A 19956-nucleotide genomic window follows, 5' to 3' on the forward strand; every position below is an offset into this window, starting at 1 on the left:
GGACGCTTGAGGTCCCGACGTGTGACAAGAATGCGGAGCAGCTGGTCAGAGATCATGAGATATTGAAGGCTAAGTGCAGAATGGAGGGCCTTGCTAGTGGAAATTATTGGACCATACTGACTCGGAGTCCTGGCAGTATTATCATTTACTGAATGGGTCGGCAAAACTACTTATCAGCAACACTGACCTGAGCGCCTCTGGGACTAACTGAAGGCTATCGCACTGGCTAATCAAGATAAAAGTTGCAGCAGATTCTCGCTACCTTCTCGGTATGAACCACCCCAGCGGGCCAGCGTCAAGGCTAGTAATACTCTTCCTGGCCTTTCCCCAGCAGTGCGGAAGAGCAAGAACAGCTTTGACCGCGGTACAACCTGTCGTTTCCAAAGGAGTTTCAAGCTTGAGGCCTCTGAGTCAGTGGCCATGCCGGCCATCGTATGGTGTTACGGTGCAATCTTTCTCACAGGATCAGAAGACTTCCTTTTTGTATTAAATTTGAAATCCCCAGGTCAAGCCAGCCTTTGTGGCACCACGATGACCATCATAAATCTCTGCTACATCAGTATTTGCCATGCATGTAAATCCATATCAGCCTGTGCGCCGCAAGTTCAGACTCCAGAGGAAATCCATACGTACTGGGTCGTTCCATCATTTTGTTGGGCGCGCTGTCACGTAAGGCCATCGAGTAACGTCCAATCATATCCTCTCTTGCGAAGCGAGTAGTACATTGATGTGTCAAATTGCAAGTGTTACATTACCCACTCACGCATCCTGCCATGGCTATAAAAAGTGTTTCCCCGACCATGTTCAAATTATCTAACCCCACCCTGGCTGTCAAGCTTCAAGCTTTCAAGGCCGGACATGATGTGGATTGCATTGCTCATCCTTTCAGGCCTCGCCCGAGCAGCTATCCCCAATGCCATGCTTCGCGGCATGCCTTCTCTACCAAAGCTCCCAGTGCCTGAACGTTTCCTCACTTCATTCAATGGCACAGCGCTCCCACCTATTACGACCGTCTACTACTTTGATCAGCTCATCGACCACAACAACTCAGATCTCGGGACCTTTAAACAGCGATACTGGATGAACTGGGAGTTCTACGAGCCTGGTATGTTGTGAGGATTAAGGTACAGCTCCGAGTAATGTTAGCCTGATGCATTGAAGGTGGCCCCATCATCTTGATGACGCCTGGAGAAGGTGACGCAGATGGTCAGTTTACCATTCTTTATTTGCGAGATTTGCGACTTTCTCTCAAGCACTTGACTTGTAGGCTACGAGGGGTATACTACCAATGTAACCATCAATGGTCGCATCGCCCAACAACAAAATGGTGCAGCCATCGTCATTGAACACCGTTTCTTTGGTTATTCCAATCCATATGACAACCTCACATCACAATCCCTAGCTCTCCTCACTATCCAGCAGGCTATCGATGACTTTGCATATTTCGCCACCACCGCTGACCTTCCTATGCCTGGGGGTGATGCTGTAAAACCAGGTCAGGCGCCATGGATATTGATCGGAGGAAGCTACTCGGGGGGTCTCACGAGTTGGACGATGGTCAAGTGAGAATTCAAACAAAATTTTGATATTTCAGCATAATGATTAACGTAAAGCAAGCCGGGAATTTTCTGGGCTGGATATGCATCTTCGGCCGTCGTAGAAGCCATCACGTATGTCATATCACCGCGCATCTCCCATCATTCTGATTGCTTCTCCTTCCGTTATAATCAACTGAATGTATCCGCATACAACGTGTCCGTTCGTTGAAACTGGCCTTGGATCGCTGTTCTCTGACCAAACAGCGATTTTTACGATTATTTCACACCTATTCGCGAGTACATGCCACAGAACTGTTCGTCTGATGTACAGGCAGTGATTGCATACTTGGATAGGATGTTCGCGGCCAATGACACCGCTGGAATCCAGACGCTCAAGGAAACATTTGGCCTCGGAGATGTTGTACACGTGGACGATTTCGCCAGTGCACGTGAGTCATCGTTGTCCTTATGTATTTGCGTAGAACGAACAGCATGCTTAGCATGCTTTCCGATCTGGGCAATACTCATTGCGATCTATCTTCCCTTCACCAACGCGTGCTGATTTGGTCGCGAGTTGGTCTTTCCTATCTCTTTTTCTTCTGCAGTGTTCTTTTTGTCAATTTGATCTGCTGCTTTTTTGAGCCAACTAACTTTTCTTGCACCAACAGTTCAATACAACCTGTATGACTGGCAATCTCTGCAGCCCGATGTTGGCCCAGGAGCAATGTTCTTCGAGTTCTGTGATGCACTTGAAGTCAAGGATGGCGTTAGCGCCGGACCTCAGGGATGGGGACTTGATAATGCTATCTACTCTTGGGGTAACTTCTGGAATACCACATACTACGACTACGGTATGCAGTCCCCTTGATTTCTGATTGATGTAGCTAAACTTGATAGTAAAGTCTGTGGAGACGGGGGTGCCGAGTACGTATTCTTGGGATGTAGTCTTCCAGATTGGCTGACGGTGAAGCTAGAGCTTGTCTTGGGACGTATAACACGAGCCAGTCCTACTGGACTAATGTTACCATAAATAATGCAGAAAGGTCATGGTTTTGGATGGTGTATGTATTCTCAGTAGTTCGAATATCCACCCTGACAATTATTACAGGTGCAATCAAGTCGGATGGTACCAGGTTGGCCCTCCTGAAGGCCAGCCCGCAATTGTAAGCCGCATCCTCCAACCCATTTATGAAGAGGTACGTATATTGGACACGAAACATGAGCATTGTTCACCATAATCTTCAGCGCCAATGCGTGAACATGTTTCCTCAAGCCTTTGCCTATCCACCTCAGCCGACCACTGCGCAGACTGACATAATGTATGCCGGTTGGAACGTGAACATCCCGCGTCTTTTTTTCGCTAACGGCCTGCGTGACCCATGGCGCGATGCAACTGTCTCTGCTGATGGGTTGAATAAGTCCAACACTCTCAGCATGCCAATCTATGAGGGCGATGGATTCCACTGCTCAGACATGATCACGGAGAATGGCATTGTAGACTCGACTATCGCGGCCGTGCAGGAAGCAGCTTGATTTACATGCATGAGTGGCTTTCTGAGTGGAAACCTACTAGTGCTTGATGGAATGTTTAAGGTGCCGGTTCCTGAATGCTCGGATAGAACCGGCACCACACGTCCAGCTAAGCGACAAGCGTTTTCTTCTTCCTCGTGGTTTTCTTCTTCACTGCATCATACGATCCACTCGCTCCTTTCTCACAGTACTCTCGCTCCTTTCACAATACATTCATTCCTTCACAGTACTCGTTCTTCACAGTACTCTCGTTCGCTTGCTCCCTAATGTACATTTGATTAATCGTTCATGAATACCCACCACCAGCTTCGTATCTCGTTAAGCCCGCATGTCAAGTCTTCTCGTACACCCTGACGGCAATCTTGCCAGCGTTCGGACCGAGTTGACGCCCGGCCCCGCCCCAACCGCTGTTCGCCTGACTTCAACGTGTTTGCGATAGGCGAAGCTGGACAGACTGCTGGGTGATGTAGTCCTGCCTGGATGTCCTAGCACCATACGTCCAGCTGAGTGAACGCTGTCCGCTTCCTGCATTCGTTATTCTCTCTGCCACGACGTCGTACCCCACTCGCACCCGCAATTTTTCTTTAGACCCAACCACCACTCGAGCTCCCTTTAATTTTCGCATCGCAGTTCACACTCCGTAGTGACTTTTAATCGAGTGTTCTTGACTTACAATGAGGTATCGACACATATTCCGTTGAGAAGCTACTCGAAGAACTCGGTCATTCGACATATTATGATCGAATTTGTGAGCAGATGTCTCGCCCTTCCGAGCAGCTCCACCTGCTTCGGCATCCCACCCCGAGTAACGACCCAACCTATTAAGATCGTGTCAGTGACTCTCGCCGAGTCTCGAGCCAGACGAAGCTAGACTCTGGGGACTAAAATAGTCATATAATGATAACTTACACCATGACTGTTTTATGTTTCAGATTTTCAGTGGAAGAATGTTGCGTTCCAAGCCGCACTCCCTATGGGAATTGGCACATTTAGTCATCATAAACATGCCACTGGCGCCACCAGACCAAGTTCGTCGGCGTGGATATCTATAGGCTGGTCCCCTCATTTCTGTTTTTCCAATTTGGCCATCATAATCCAGTGCTGCGGAGGCTCTTAACCTGGAGAAGATGCCGAGAGTCGACTGAAGTTGGAGCCATTTCACCTTTCGATTCCTTGAGTTTCAGTGATAAGAAGCTAAAGATGTTATGTTAGGAGACGCCGTCCGGGAAAGGTAATTTTCATGGTACAGCTTGGGCGGTTTTGACGAACTTTGTTCGTTATAGATTCTTCCTTCATTCCTCTACTTACCTTAGCTGGGATATGGATGTATCACATTCGAGCTACGTTTCACAACCTGGTGCGTCCTCGCGATCTCTATGATCCCAGGCTGTATGTTATGTTCTTGACTTGAATCACATTGAGGCATAGATCCATTTGCTCATGCTCCATGTAGTCGATACCAGTTTACCTGAGGCCGCGATAACCGCTAGCTTAGGTCCCTCCGACTACTAGTAGCTGAAACTTTGTAACCGACGTCCTGACGTCCGTTAACGTTGAAGTACAGATCTGGACTACTGAGCACATCAGTGCAGACATAGAAATATCAAAAGCCTCGTATGACAGGCAAAGCGTTGGGGTCTCTGAGACGGTGCCTTTTTGATACCACTGCAGCGCTCAGATAAGTTGATATTGACCGTCCCAGCTACATCTTCGGAGCGTGACAGAGGGTGTATATAGAGCCTCATGGTTTTCAAGCACGTACCGGAGGAGACGGATTGACTGCAAGGCGACGTGAGTCAAATGCTCATTCATGATGGCATTAACGTCGCTCCCGTAAATGAAAGGGTACTCAAAAAATGCTTGAATGCATCTCGTGAAGGTTTTTGTTAGTCAAGACAACAATAAAGTGACCTGTATAACAGTGGATCGAGTTGTTACTCGATCCAGGGAAGTAAGTTAATCCTTGAACTGCTCAGAGTGGCACATCTACAATTGATATTTGGCACCCTAGCACAAATCAGGCTGCCTCTTGAGTGCCGCAAGAAAAGCAGGTGACACAAGATTCAGGCGGAAATAACCAAAGACCTGTTTGTATGTTGATCCGTGAAAACTGCAAGGAGCTGGGTGATGGTTTAACCATCTTGACGATCACGAGTTTGTGAAAACTTGTGCTCACCTGCACAACGGCGCACGGTTGCATTGGCCACATTGTCCCTACGGCGTAACTGTGTGTCAGGACTGAGAGAATGAGCCAAACTAGAGAGCCAACGACTCGTCTATGGGAAAGCCCTACAGCTCTCGATGGCTCCTGAGCATCCGTGTTATGTTTGAGAGACAAGTCGAACAGGAGTGTGGTCAAAAATACTATGTGATTGCTGGATAAACAGAAATAGATGGCATGCCGAGGCTGAGACAACAAGACACGAACTCTAGGGAGTAGGGTGAAGCCAACCAGCCGAAACACTGTATAAACGATGAGTATATAAAGATTAGAAAATGTACACCGACCACAATCAATGACCAGCGATCTACACTATGGGGCGACATAGATATAATATACGCGCAAAACAAAACATGAAGGGACAAGAAGAACAGGGGTGCTCGTGGAAAAGTGCTTTAAACGGATCATAGTACTGGGCAATATGCATAGCGAAGGTATCAAAAGTAACAAGACAAACCTAATATTGACATAGAAGACGTGCAAAGCATGAACTGGGGTAACCAAGAGACGAAGAGATAGAGAAATAGATAGTTCACCAAGGTGGTCAGTTGATGAATAAAAGTGCTCAACAAATAGTCCCGGACCGACCGTCGGTCAAACATAGAAAGCAAGATGATCACAAGAGCGACGTGTCGTGAGGGGTAATGCGAGTGGGGATTATGGACAAAACGATACCGACAAAACGAATTTGCAAAGCTAATGACAGCGATGACGTTGAAGTCATTTTTGGAGAGTCGCAGGAGAGTTGGTTATTCGCGAGGGGGCTGTTCAGGCGACACGGGCCAAACAGGTTCTCTAATTCTGTCCTTGTCGCCGGAACGAGTCAAAGGCACCGCGGTGGATGAGACTGTAGTCTGCTGCGCAGGCTGTTCGGGGGAGGTGTGAGAATGCTGGGGAGAGTGCTGTTGCTGTTGCTGCTGGTGTTGCTGCTGGGAAACGTTCGCTATGTCGTCAAGACCTCGCTTGACACCAGCCATCAAAGCATCCGTTTTTTGGATCATCTCCTCTAACCGTTTCCGCTGCTCGTGCAGTTCAAGGTAATGTTGCCTCAACTCACTCGCAGTCGGAACACCTGACGTCAAGACACCGTTCAAAACATCATGAGGCGGGGGCGAATGACCGAGGGATCCGTAATATCCATGACCCATGCCATGAGGTGGCGGTAAGACGTACCCCGAACCAGGAGCAGAAAGACCAGGGTTTAACGGCGAATGCGTCCTGCTTGGCGCATTGGAACCAGAGCGCATGTAGCTAGACGGCGTTCCACCGAAATCACGATTACCCAAGAGACCAGGGGGTCCGTAGCCGCCAAATCGTTCACCAAGAGCGGCGTTAAGAGGAGGGAGATCGAATCCAGCATGGGGCGCTGCCATGAATGCGCCATGGCCCGATCCAGTGCGTGCAAGATGGTGAGCATGTGCGAAGCGTTCCATATCGGAACTGCGCGGTAATGAATGGGCGCGATCACCGGTGACACCGCTCAAAGCCTCTGCAATCTGTTGTATGCTCGTGCCTTCTGCCCATGCGGAACCGTGCGAGTCGCGCGACGCTTTCCGCGTAGTCCGCTCATTCTTCCGCCGACTGACAGGTTCTTGTTCCTCTTCTGCCTCCCCCATATCTTCATCATCATCCTTTTCGCGCAAACGGCCCTTCTCCCGATCGCTCTTTCCACGCCGTGCTCGCTTCCGGCGAGGTTGAGGCTCTTCTATCTCGCCATCACTCTCCTCGGTGTTCGCGTGTTGGCTACCAAGACGGCCGACTGAGACAAGTGCCTCGGCCGCAGCCTGATCTGACATACGCCCCGACGACATCCCTGCGGCTGCTGGGACACGTTTCCGTCGCTTGATGACAGTCTTCTTCATGGAGTTGGGACGATGCGTGCCATGAAGCTTGAAGTAAAGACCTGGAAAGCAACCCAACGGTCAGTGCTGAAACCGACCAAACGGTGATAAGGCAAAAAAACAAATGATATCAATCAATATGTCAAAATTAAAGTGTTCCGACGGGTGCCAAGAATATCCGAGCAACCCATCCAGTATGGTACTCGTCTCCACAAATCGTGGGAGGGAAGATAAACAAAGGATAACTTGAATAACTCGAATGTCCATTTTCCCATTACGTGAATGGCGAATTGGGCTGGCGGGCTCCCTAATTCTGGAAACGAGGTATGATAGACACGCGCGACAATCGCGAGATGAACGTGCACTCCGCAAGAAATTTTACAAAGTGAATGGAGTTTGCGGAGATAAGGCCAATGGCAAGAGCATGCGAGCTAAAACGAAATCTGAAACGCACCACAAGCATTGCAGATGTTGTTACCAACATCATCTCTTCTCCACAATGGTGTTGTACTTGTACCACAGTTAGCACAACTGAGCGCTCCAACAGTAGGCTTGACTTTCTTCGCAGGCCCTGACGCTGGGCTTTCGGTATCGACACCGGGTGACGGCGCATCACCGGTGGGAGTTACACCTCGCGCAGGCGCAGACGGTGACGATTCGTCTGCAGGGGCCGTCATCTCTAATCTTCCGGATATGGCGAGTGCATTGTTGAGTGTAGGACACCCGGCACAAGCACTAGATCCTCCAGTGCCATCACATCGTCCGTCACCTGGACACGTGCCTCCAATAGAAATGTTGTGTGCACCTGAAGCAGATATGGACTTAGCGGGGGACGAATTTTTCGAAGAGGGTTTTGGCTGAGGCTGCCCAGAGCTCTCAGGTTGAGATGATGACAACGTTTCCTGATTCTTTGACGATTGTAGTTGGCTAGGAGATGTCGCTGGTACGACCAAAGATGCCTGATTTGGATTGGACATATCTGTGTCCCCACTTCCGTTTGGGGGTTGGCGAACGGGGGCTGCAGCTGTCGCAGTGGGCGTTGGCGTGCGAGCCAGGGATGGGGACGTGCGACTTTGCGTGATTTGAGGTAGAGGCCTATATCGAATAAAGAGCAAAAACCCAAGCGATGCGCACACGAGTTGCACACATTTTAATCAGCACACTGTGACTGCACTACCAAGCGGTAGGTAGGGAAAGAAACGCAGGAAATGACATTGGCCAATCAACATGTTGACCGGCAGAAGCATGCACGGAACACGTTTCAGATGCAACGGAATGCTGCAAATGTGATATGGAGTGCACGGGGTGTGTTTTGGAAACGGACGCCCACGAGCCCACCAACCATGGGTTGACACGTGACGGCGTAGGACGGGAAATGAAAGAGATGAGATGAAGAGAGATCACTTACCACAAGCATTGCAGATGGTTTTGCCCTCGGTGTCGCGTCGCCACAGGGGCGTGTCAACGACTCCGCAATTAGTGCAGCCAGTACGCTGCTGCTGTTGGGGCGCCTGCTGTTGGGGCGCGCTCGGTGTCGACGTTGGTTGGTCTTCTACAACAGGTTGAGGCCGCTCCCTAGACTGCAAAAGTTGCTCAAAAGTGAAGTCGCTTGGGTTTATCTTCTGCTGAACGGACCCGGCATGGACCGGTGAGTTAGACAAAGAGTCGCGTTGTACTGCAGCATGTTCTGGGGCTGTGCTGGGCGAGAACTGCTGCTGTATCCGGGAGAGGGTAGAAAGCGCAGGATGATGCATGTTCAACGCAGGAGATTCCATTACGATCGGCGACATTTTTTTTATCAGACAGTAGTAAGATAGACAATATGTTGACTGCTTGAACACGTTGAACGTCAGCTGGTGCCTTAAGACCGCGCGCGGAACAATAAAATCTCACTGATGCTGTACAGGTTGACGATGAATGGTGCGTGGTCGACGTAAGCGACGGTGAGGAGAGGGGTATTATTGTGAGCGAGACACGTAGGGGGGGCGAGAAATAAACGGGCAGAGGAGAGTCGGGCACCGCAGTGTTTATGATTTTTGGTATTGGCGGGAGCCGATAAACCCAAAAGATAACGACCATAAACTAAATCCAGCCAATCAGATTACACCTGTTTCAAAGATAATAATCATATTTCCTAATTCTTCATTCCTCCGAATCCCTCTGCAGACCCTGGCTATATTTTTGGCTGAAATTCTGCTCATTCATTCTCCAGAAAAAATATCCCAACAGATGTAAGTACAGCAGGTACTGTCTGCAATCAATAAAATTTTATCGGTTGACCTTTGGGCGTCTATCATAAAAGATCAAATATTATTACTTGTACGTATTCTTTGTCCATGTTGACCTTGTGGCACCGATCCTCCCAGGCTCTTCCCCAATCTTATCTTAATTCCCATTCACTATTACCACCGTTTCCAAATTTCAGATCTTTGAAAGGAAGAACCCGGTCAATTTTCAGCCTCCGTGTCGTCACGACGGCAGTGATTCTCAGCTATTGCGTGGTCTCGCGCCATATACGCGAAGAGAACAACAAATGTTAGCGCAGCGTGTGCTCATGATACCGTCTACCCTATTATCACGACACCGGCAAACGTGGACGTCGGATCCGTGAGCTGCTAAATGTTCGTTATGTACACTTGAATGGCAGCATACGTACGTCAAATGCATAAGTGCATACGTCAAAGCTTTGACCTAATAACCTTCCGGCGCCACAGATAAGATCAGACGATTCGCTGACTTGGAGAATTGAAAATTTACCTCCGTTCGCAATCGTTTAGTGGCTTCCGATCAGGAGTCCGCCCACCAGAAGGGCAGCGCTTCTTCGAGAATCAGATTAAAATTTTCTCATTCCCTTTTTCCGTGGGGTACTTATCAGATAACGCGCATTTGACATCCACATACAACGTTTTGAACTAAAGAAAGCACTCGAGTTCAGCAGGCTGGCAAATAAAGCATCCGTTACCTACAGTTCGAACCCAACCTTGTCTAAGCATGGCCAATCACATCAGATGAAGCCTCGAATCAATCACGACGCATCCCTACGCCCAACACGAGGTTCCGCGCTTTCTCCAAATTCTTCCGCGGATTTCAAACGTAGCGTTCAGGGGGTCCCGGTGTCTTGGAATATCCTCGGTGACATTTGCCTTGTGTTCAGCCCTAGCACTAGGCTCTGGCAGCAGTTAATCTACTGGCAGCAGCTGTCGATAATTGACGCAAGATGAGTGGTGGGCAACGCAACATCGCGAGGCTAATTAGGTGCATCATGCAAAGATGCATGCTGCACACCACCACAGATCTGGGACGGTGTTCTGGGTATGATCACGGAAAAATTAGTAAGGCGATGACGACGGGCTAGAGATGTGCAGGCAGGACACAGCTATCCGATCGTCGCAACTGGCTAGTGCACTCTAATCTGCTCACCTGTGGGACCTTCATGTTGCGTCGATTATGCTACGAGACAGTGTAAGTTTACGGAAACGGTGACCATCAAACTTCTCCTGCCCTTTATCATTGAACTTTGACCTACTCAATGCAATGATTTATCTGGACTCATTCCAAACTCCGTGATGCAGTAGTCCTGGTGATTCGGATAGAGTGGAAGGCGGTGGCGTGAAAGTATCACAGTGCGACATACTCTACTCATCTTGCAAATCAAAAATATCCAATCAAGCGACGCCGCAAGCAAAATTGTTGCAATCATTTGAACACATCAGTTCGCCACAACGAACAAAGCCAGCATCTCCATGACCAGCATATTTCCGAATGCCACAGCGTACACCACGCCCCAGAAGCAGTCTCGAGATACCACCCCTGTCGGCATCATGAGAACCCACGCATGAATAGCACCAGCCTGTCGAACCCTCCGCAGCAACGTCATACCACGATAACGGAGCGGCAGCCGATAATATAGCGATAAGTGAGGGGCTAAGTGCGAAGCTGTCCCCGAAGCAAGGACGAGACGCCATCACGCCCTGAGCACGTGGATCGCGGGGTGATGCTGTGATGTCGTTCTCGTTAATGAAGGGAGGTTTCAATGAAGCAGTATAGATGATCAAACATACTTACTCACATCGCTCTGTGGCACCCTTGCGTGAGGATATCGCCAGAAATCGGAACGTCGGAAATGGTTATGGTTCGTGGATTACATATTGATGGAGGCATTTGGGACATCGAGGTTCGAAACGACACGCGTATGATATCACACTTGCCTAGCTTGGATGAAGATCGATAAAAGGGATTTTTATGGTGATTATGGCAATGAATCGATTAACGCCAGTGAGCACACACACCAGCCGCAATCTCCACACACAGATATTCATGGGCCACGGAAAATTCGGTCGTTCCAAGTTGTTGTTAATCGCAAACATGACCAGGAAATGACTTACCATAGCACACCAGATATTCAAAACACGGGGGATTGTAATGTAGTGGCCTGGGGTATTTACATAACAAGGTTCAACCGACCCCGCTCTTGAGCGGGGTCAAAAATTGTCTCACGGTCCCAAGTACTCCAACATGCATGTGCAGGAACTTCATCAGTACTCAATGAGCTGTATTCTACAACGTACTTGTACCAGATCGTGACCATACCAGTATAAGCCGGCCTTGTCACAGGTCTTATTCTTCTTGAATTCAGAGTAGTACGGTAGCATGGCCTTGAAATGTTTTCACAAGACATGCTTCAAGCTTCTGCGGCCGTACTACTACGAAGTCGCACAGGTTGCGCGCTCGGAATATTCACATATATGCACAATAACAATGCAGTAGTATCTACCGTTGTAGAGTAATTAAGAGGGATATCAGTGTCGCAATAATCTGTCAATGCTGCTCGTAGATAACTATGATATTCAACACAGAACGTTCGAAATCCTTGAATTGCACCGTGAACATCCAAGTACTTTACGTTGTATTTGAATATGCATCTCTAGCGCTGGCGCTCGGGCCACTTTTCAGGCAAACGTGAACTACGCACTGGCAGGTATGTTGATCATTGCGAGTTAGTTAAAGATGAGTATTAATTCCTCCACTGTCTACCTGATCTGCGGTAGCATATGCAGGCACCGTATCGAGGAGACGTCGGCATTCTCTTCGCGTTCCCTTTTGCTGGTCCCGAACTTCCTCATCCTCCAGCAGCGCTCACCGGTCGCATGGTTACGAAGAACTTGGCGGCATTTAACTGGAAAGGACTGAGAGCGCTCTGTCGGCCCTCATGCCCAGGAGGGTTAAATATATTAACGGTTACCATTAAATTTCTCATGGGTTAGCAAGTTCCCCACAACATGAGATTGATGCATTAATTGAACACTCTGGTAGCTTCTAGTAGGCGAGTCGCTTGAACGGAGGGGGAGAAATTGCTCGGATGAGAAGACGGGGAGAGAGGGGGCGGCGGGGCACGAAAGTACGCGATAACCCTTCTGCAGTCATAGTGAACAGCTCCAAGGGAATGGAAATGCAGCCGACATGGTTTTTCTGGAAGCACATTCCACGTCCTACTGCGAATCATCGCACTTGGCCACCTGACCACATGGATGAAGTCACTTGTATACGGCTTCAACTGGCGTTGTCTGTATGTATAAGATACAGAGTGACCGCCGTGAGAGGATGAAGAGTGCGATATTCTAATACCCACAGTGGGATGCGCTAGGAGTAGCTTTACCTGTACAAAGCGATGATGCTACACAGAATAGCCGCGGAAAGGTTGAGATACCCAGTGACCCGCTGATGCCCGTTGAACCATCGTTTCAGCTGACTATGGAGCAACTGCGCTTCGCTGAAGGTGACAGCAGTACACGCTGTGAAAGCTCCACAGCAACACCCTGCTCGCAGGACATGGCACGAGGCTGAAGGCAAAGACGCGATGCACAAATACCGATCGCCTGGGGGTATAGGGGTTGCAAGGCAAGGCGTGCCGAATCCGAGGGGGAGCCATAATCTCGGACGCAAACTCGCAGAGTCACAAGAGCTCAAATGATGTTGATGATAGACGGCCAGATCCTGCCAGTACTGATTGAGATTGCACAGCAACAGACGAGAAAAAAAGGGTCCACTTACGCCAGAAGCCCTACGAGGCTCTGGATCACAGCCCATACGAACGGGACCCAGCTTGATGAATTTGATCAGTATGTGCATGCTGCGGGCGCAGAGACAACAAACGCACGTGGACATGTAAAAGCCGCCTGCCTTGTATACACCTGCAAGTACGAAGCCGACTACAGCTGCTCCCATGACAGCACCAGTGAGACTAATGAACAGAAACGCAAGAATGACGAGGAGGGCAAAAGTGAGTCGAGAACGGCGAACGTTAGGTCGTGGACGCTTGATCCATTGTTCGGTTTGGTTCGAATTGGGGGAGAAGGGAATGCGGGAAGAGGTTTCAAGTGGGAATGTCGCTATTGATCGACGCGAAGGCGGGAACGCGAAATTGAGGAAGGCATAGATGCCACAGATGGCATAGAAAGGAATGTGAAAAATAAGAGTCCAGTAAAGAGTGAAGCGAAAGATATCTATGGAGCCCCATAAGCTTTCTGCAGTAGGAGGTAACAGAAAATGTCCTACCATCTGGATTGATGAGATAAGAGCCACCTGGCTGCACGGGTTGCAGGAGACCACGTCTGACGGAGAGCTCGATGGCTGGGTTGTAAAGAGAGGGCCAGCTCACGGTGGTGACATTGAGTTCCATTGCCATAAGGGACCGTCCAAGTAAAAGCACATCAAGAAAGATTGAAGGTGAGTCACGCTGGCTGAGCCAACGTCCAGTTCAAAGTAAAGGCGTCATGCTTGTTTAGGAATGCCCGTAAACACTAGTAAACACCGGGACTACTGTCAGTACTGACAATTGGCAAGGTTTGCAACGAACTCTCAGTCACCAGTGTCTCATTAAAATCCATGTTCTAGCCCGATGTTCAAGAATATCCACTGCCGGTGCTCCAGTTCTGCTGCTCCCGTGAGGATTGTCCATTTGCATGCATACACCTGTTACGGTCAGCGCTCAAATGACTACCTACGAAAGAACCCTTAACAGAGATAACCCATTTCAAGACTACGGCAGACCCCGCTCTTTTCTTCCTGCACACTTACCTATTCTCATTGCGGAGCATAGTGAGCGCCTCAGGTCTCAACGGAGAAGACCCTGATGTGCTACAGGATCAATGAAGGTCTGCCTAGCTTAAAGTTAAGCGCACGGAGCGAGATGAGAGGGACAGTGCAATAAGTGCATGACCTATCCCGGAATGTCCACTCCATTAGGCCTTAATCGTGCACGTGTAGACGGTTGGTAGTACGTAATATCTGCAACAAGTTCAAGGTCAGGTGAAGACTTGACTTACTCATCATCCATACTTATTTTGCTTGCCATACTTAGCCATTTGTCTGGTTTGTACAGAGGTATTGAAAGTCGAGTAAAAGCATATTCAGATTTGCTATCCCCGATCGTTAACCCGTTTCCTGAAGAACCACTAACTCTATCTGGAATGGAGGGGTTCGGATTCGTTCCAGCTAGCCTTGGGATGCAACTCAACAATTCTCGCTATGAGATTTTGAGAAAGTTGGGGAGATGGCAGTTTTTCTCGAATTGGTTGACTTAAGATTCTTCGTAAGTCGAATTATCCACACAGGTATCACTGAGCGCTCAATGTTCATGTTCACTCCCTCAGAGCGGAGGAGATGCTGTGCCATCAAAATTCTGACTGTTAATGTTGCCCAAGGTCATCACGACGGCCATCTGCTGTTGGAGACCATGCTAAATATCGCTGATTCGACCAAGAAATCTCTTCTACCTCGCCCCCGTGACGACATATAGACCTCATGGTCAACATCTCTACTTGGTTCTTCCTGTTCTCAGTATAAGTGTGAATAGCTTTGGGTGTTCGGTGCCCTCACAATTGCTCGACCTGCGAAAAGTCAAGATTATCGTTGCTCAAGTTATGGAAGCCTTGGCTCTGCTGCATGCCACAAATATCATACACACATAGTCACAGGACGCAACATAATCATGTCATTTTTACCGAAACAGACCTCGAGCCCGACAATGTGCTATTCGACGAAGGAAATGCCACGCAGAACCATTCAGGAGCTTCTCGTCCAAGGTCGACAGTGAATTTGAATTGCGGGGTGTACATTACCCAATCATGCGGCCGTAGCCTATTCCTCATCCTTTTCGGTGGAACGACCCCGGCATCACTGTAGAACTGTATTCAGTTTGTGTCGCAGATCTCGGCAATGGCAAGCATTCTCCTCGTGTTTGTCAATACAACCACTGGCTTACATATAATATCTTACAGCGCAATGGACCAATAGAAACCCTCCGACGAGAGTAATCAGTGCATATGCCTTGCGTGCTCCAGAAGTGATCCTTGGCACCGACTATGATACCAATGTGGACATATGGGCGTCATATTATGTGTCCCATGCAGATTTTTGGGCTTCTCGCTGGACGCTGGCTGTTCAACCCACAAGAAGGCCAAACTTGGCGTATCGAAAATCTGACCAAGACAGCGGAGGTGATGGGGGAGAATTCCTCCGAGAAGACCCTAGCGAGGTCCCGCAAGCGTGATGAATGCCTTGACGAGAGTAGTCAGTGCACCTTTGCTCGTGGCGTCCGCTTCATTTCTGTTGAACATGGTTTGCATCAGCCATATCAGGGAAGTTACTGCGTATCGAGCAACTATTCCCAATGACTCTCGAGAGCGCAATGATCAAGTCCAGCCTGTCGGAAGCAGAGGCGGCTGCAACTACAGCGTTCATCCATGCATGTTTGCACTTGGATCCAGAAGAACGATTTTCGGTCAGTGACTTGCTTGAACATCCATGGCTAGAGTCTGCATATATGTGCTGTTAGTCCATCTTTTCTGCGTTCCAGTATTACGCGCGCTGGGTATCTTGAACAACGATAAAGAACGTGCAGAACTGGCTATTTGAACCTGTAAGTAAGCGAAAGAATCGGAGTCTTCACGTCAAGGATACCTGCGATGGCTCCAGTCCCCTATTGAAAATAACCCAACAATGTCGAACTGTTCGAAAAAAGAGTGCGTGGCTTCGTTGAGCAGTTCGACGTTGCTGTTGTCCGCGAAGAATGGCATCGGAGTTCGCTTCGCCATTATTAATGAACTTCGACCACGTCCATGTGACAGGTAAGAGAAAATTCCGATGATAGACACAGTCAGTGACCCGAAATGTCAACTTAAGGTGTGATCCAGTGGTCACTAAACTAAACGATGTGAAAAGGAATATTTTGCTCCAATCGAACTAAGTGCCAGACCTCGTAACATCTCGAATCTCAAGACCCACATGAAGAAAAATATCGAATCAGCACTTACATTTGTTTATCACTTACTGCAAGCAATTAATGATTATTAGGAGCAGCACAAATTGTGGTTTCTACTTTCGAGTTATGAATGACTGCTGTGCGTCTCGAGCGGAAATGAGGGAAGCACGACTTCCCTTCGACGAGATATCAGCGCGCAATGAAATCTCGAGGGATCCGAGAGAAATCGCAGCGCCCCGACATTGTCCTGAACCAGCGCAGCTGTATATGATTATCTTCTGGAGGTGCCTTGATACCGGGTGGTGTATCCACTGTGGTGAAATAGATCCCTGGGCCTGGGGATGAAAATGAAGAGCTCTCGCATGCTGCAAAGGGATCTTACCATATACCAAGCAGCCATGATATACAGATGCTGCAGTCTGCAGATTTGCATGCATGCGTGTTTATGTCGACTCCAACGGTGAAGTGTACTGTGCCGAACCAAGCAGATATCTTGTACAAGTGAGCCGGTATATGATCCGATACAAGTACAGAAGTAATACAGATACTGTCAAGGTGTAAACGAAAACTACTTGAGAATCTCCGTATTTCAACTGCATGATTAATCACGCGCTGCGAATGCAGTATCTCCTTCAGAAGCATAGAGCGCACTTAGTTCTTACTGGAGGGCTAAGTGGAGTGCGGTGGAGGATTAAGATTATTAGGTCGGATGGCATTACCGAAGACTTACCAGTAAACCAAGCACTTAAGCGGGCCCTCGTATCCTCATCACTCTTGTCCATGGTAGATTGGTAAGATTCTACGGCTGCTCCAATTCTGCCCGCCCGAAAGAGCGCAAGGCACTGTTGCTGGTTCGCGGTCTGCCACAAGGACTTGAGGTCCCAACCAAAGAGCTGCAAACCCACACAGATGAGCACACTATTCGGTTACATCACATCAACGTACCATGACAAATTCCTCGTATGCAGAATGAATTGCCGTTTTATAAAAGAAGGCACTGGCATTGACAGCGGCAGTGAAGTGGTCAACAGCTTCGTTGCGACGCCCGTTATCTAAGGCTATCTATCCTAGTTGGACGCATAGATAGGCCTGGTGTGCAAAAAGCAGAAAGATCAGTGCCAGCACACTACCTGAACCCCCTCAAATGGGCAATACCCACTCCCACAACACGACAAGCAAGAGTATCGACATTTGGAGAGGCAGCTAGCTCTTCGATACGCAGCATCGCCTCTTCATGCTCGCCCGCGCTGAACAACGCGAGGGTCTGAAAATTGTGATGAAGCACGTAGTACTACGTATTTTTTTTCACCTGCCTTGATCAAGAAAAGGAAATGGGTGGCCTTTAAATCTCCGTTGGTGAACGCTGACGCGAGATCAAACGCTGTCCTCGCGGCCTGAACCTGTCTTTTTCCAGAGGGCAATGCCCTTGGAGATATGACCTGCAAACGAGAGCTGGATTCTGACGGACTATGCCACCATAAAAGTTAGCTTTCACGAGGGGGCTATGATAGGTCAGGCTATATCACCTTAACTGCATCATGGAGCGCGCGGTCCCAGTCGGGTTTTCGTGCCAGAACAAATGCACGGTTAGCATAGGAGGTGTAATTATTGGCATCAGCGTCAATTTCTTGATCTAGCGCCATTTTAGCGGTGCGCAAATCTCCAGCTATGCACGCTTTTCGGATGTCCGAGTTTACAGCGAGGACCTGCGTCAAGCCTGTTCATATCGCATTATAAGAGACAAAGGTGGGAACACACCTTGAAATCAGAGTATGCTTGAGCCTTGGTATCAAAAGAGATTTAGGTGACGGAGAACGAAAATGGAGCTGGATTACCTGGTGCATCGCCTGCCCCTTGGGATCATCCTTCGGAACATTCTTGGGACGATCCTCTGGCAAAGCGTCCTCAGATACTGGCCACTCCAAGATTGCCTTATCCTGGGCTCCGCTGAGGATGCGCCTGTCATCGGCGGAGAAGGTGACGCACTGCACCTCGCTAGTGTGCTTGAATACGACGATGGTTCGCCGATCTGAGACCCGCCAGAGGCGGACACGGCAGTCATCAGATGCAGAGGCAAGGAGAGTGCCATTAGAGTTCAGAGAAATGGCCTGGATACTGTTGAAATGGCCCTTCCAGGGATCACCAACCTGCTTCCAGGTCGACGTATCCCACTCCCGTATGGTCGGATCCGTGACACCACCCGCTGAAAAAAGCCGTGTGCCATTAGGCATCCAGGCGAGCGAGTTGTTGTATGATTCATTGATTGCAGTGTGACCCTTGAAGTTCGCTACGCATTCCCTCGTGCCCGAATTATAGATTTGGATATTGGTGTGTGTTGCAATCGCAAGAAGTTCGCCGGACGGCGAAAAACGAATGCAGCTGACATTTGTCTTGTGACAAGTGATTGGATTTCCTAGCAGCTCCCAGGTTTTCGTGCACCACAGCTTAATCGTTCCGTCTCCTGAACCGGTCGCCAATAGTGAACTATCGGGAGAAAAGGCCAGTGATGGGATCCCACTGGAGTGGGCTTTGATGGCTTGGGTGAGGGATTCCCCGATGTTTAAATCCCAGGCGATGAGCGTCCCTTGTTCATCACCACTTGCTATCAACTGCCCATCTCGCGATACCGCCAATGCATCACGAAGCCCCCCCAATGCCCATCCAATCTTTTCAACAAAACGCCTTCCTTCATATCCCACAGACGGACCATATTCCACGAGGACGTGACCATGCATCGCCCGTCTGGGGAAACTGTGATTGCATTTGCGCGAGTTCCACATACCCTTTGATTATTGATGATCACACTAACAGGATCATCGCGTTGTCCATGATCTTCGAACAGTCGAAGGGGTGTGGGGTTTAGATTGAGCTGCGCCATTTCTAGAGGTTGATGATATTGAGGACGGTCGAAGTGGACTTTGCGAGAAGATTGGGGCCTGTTTGTTTAATGCTGCCCCATATTAATATCAGGCGCTTAAGACGTGATGTTATTACCAACCTGTGAAATTGACCCAGCACTGACGCGGCTTATGTATGTGACACGGCATTGTCACGAATCCTAGAGTTATGTTCTGGCAAACACTATCTTATGTCGCTCGAAATGAATTCCAAACACTTTGAGTTCTCGCTAATAATCAACATACGAATGTCCATCTGCGTACAGGCCCTGGAGTGCTGCAGTCACCTCTCACTAATTTTACACTGCTTGTCCTCCATGTTCGTACTACTTGGGAATGTTGTATGCATGTTGTGTTTAATAATCATTGATCCAACGTTTGTTTTCAGACAGCGGTGTGGAGTATTGTCTCACTGTGTCAAGGCTTGACCCCACCTTGTCAAGTCTGATGCAGCCTCTGTACTCTGCACTACCACGTCAGGCTCCAACCATGCCATGTCAAACTTCAGTCAGGCTGGGTCAAGCACTACCCACACCACGACAAGTTTTCCCCAACATCTTCGCAGCCTCCGTAATACTGTAAACCTCCACACTTACCTATGTCGCGTCAAGCATAGCACATGCCGCGTCACAGGCGCGTCAAACAAGTTGTGCCGCTTCAAGGCCGC

General features: G+C 48.9%; 6 protein-coding genes across 6 annotated transcripts; 3 read left to right on the top strand and 3 right to left on the bottom strand.

The window, feature by feature from the left end:
• Window positions 1–858: 858 nt before the first annotated feature.
• Window positions 859–3071, top strand: BJ212DRAFT_1480469 (serine carboxypeptidase S28-domain-containing protein; the record flags this gene model as incomplete). The annotated part of the gene is made up of 10 exons (XM_041340090.1): window positions 859–1105; window positions 1162–1206; window positions 1268–1557; window positions 1618–1754; window positions 1803–1987; window positions 2207–2389; window positions 2441–2462; window positions 2513–2599; window positions 2647–2734; window positions 2784–3071. The coding sequence occupies 10 exons, from the start codon at window positions 859–861 to the stop codon at window positions 3069–3071; spliced, it is 1572 nt and encodes a 523-aa protein (XP_041193659.1).
• Window positions 3072–6038: 2967 nt separating this feature from the next.
• Window positions 6039–8920, bottom strand: BJ212DRAFT_1299386 (uncharacterized protein; the record flags this gene model as incomplete). Its single annotated transcript, XM_041332861.1, has 4 exons — window positions 6039–7192; window positions 7585–8225; window positions 8294–8303; window positions 8539–8920. The coding sequence occupies 4 exons, from the start codon at window positions 8918–8920 to the stop codon at window positions 6039–6041; spliced, it is 2187 nt and encodes a 728-aa protein (XP_041193660.1).
• A 1680-nt stretch (window positions 8921–10600) lies between these two features.
• On the bottom strand, window positions 10601–11267 carry BJ212DRAFT_158807 (uncharacterized protein). Its single transcript, XM_041342421.1, has 3 exons — window positions 11196–11267; window positions 10765–11127; window positions 10601–10707 (listed from the first exon to the last, which is right to left on the bottom strand). Exon 2 carries the CDS (start codon window positions 11093–11095, stop codon window positions 10796–10798), a length of 300 nt encoding a protein of 99 aa, XP_041193661.1. The 5' UTR covers window positions 11096–11127; window positions 11196–11267; the 3' UTR covers window positions 10601–10707; window positions 10765–10795.
• Window positions 11268–13286: 2019 nt separating this feature from the next.
• On the bottom strand, window positions 13287–13809 carry BJ212DRAFT_1270862 (uncharacterized protein; the record flags this gene model as incomplete). Its single annotated transcript, XM_041330922.1, has 2 exons — window positions 13287–13633; window positions 13686–13809. Coding segments are annotated over 2 exons (471 nt in total), but the record flags the coding sequence as incomplete, so codon positions are not given.
• Window positions 13810–13915: 106 nt separating this feature from the next.
• On the top strand, window positions 13916–14433 carry BJ212DRAFT_1351777 (uncharacterized protein). Its single transcript, XM_041335540.1, has 2 exons — window positions 13916–14228; window positions 14285–14433. The coding sequence occupies exons 1-2, from the start codon at window positions 14093–14095 to the stop codon at window positions 14338–14340; spliced, it is 192 nt and encodes a 63-aa protein (XP_041193663.1). The 5' UTR covers window positions 13916–14092; the 3' UTR covers window positions 14341–14433.
• Window positions 14434–15502: 1069 nt separating this feature from the next.
• On the top strand, window positions 15503–16046 carry BJ212DRAFT_1299388 (uncharacterized protein; the record flags this gene model as incomplete). The annotated part of the gene is made up of 3 exons (XM_041332862.1): window positions 15503–15701; window positions 15761–15961; window positions 15988–16046. 3 exons carry the CDS (start codon window positions 15503–15505, stop codon window positions 16044–16046), a joined length of 459 nt encoding a protein of 152 aa, XP_041193664.1.
• Between the last annotated feature and the right edge of the window lie 3910 nt (window positions 16047–19956).

The sequence above is a fragment of the Suillus subaureus genome (assembly GCF_016647635.1).
Source record: "Suillus subaureus strain MN1 chromosome Unknown BJ212scaffold_14, whole genome shotgun sequence".
Lineage (NCBI taxonomy): Eukaryota > Fungi > Basidiomycota > Agaricomycetes > Boletales > Suillaceae > Suillus > Suillus subaureus.

Bases quoted from the DNA above. Each gene is read 5' to 3' on its own strand.
- BJ212DRAFT_1351777 (XM_041335540.1), top strand. From the start codon at position 14,093: ATGCATACACCTGTTACGGTCAGCGCTCAAATGACTACCTACGAAAGA. The intron at 14,229-14,284 runs GTGAGCGCCTCA...GGATCAATGAAG, and splicing joins TATTCTCATTGCGGAGCATA to GTCTGCCTAGCTTAAAGTTA.
- BJ212DRAFT_158807 (XM_041342421.1), bottom strand. From the start codon at position 11,095: ATGGCGTCTCGTCCTTGCTTCGGGGACAGCTTCGCACTTAGCCCCTCA.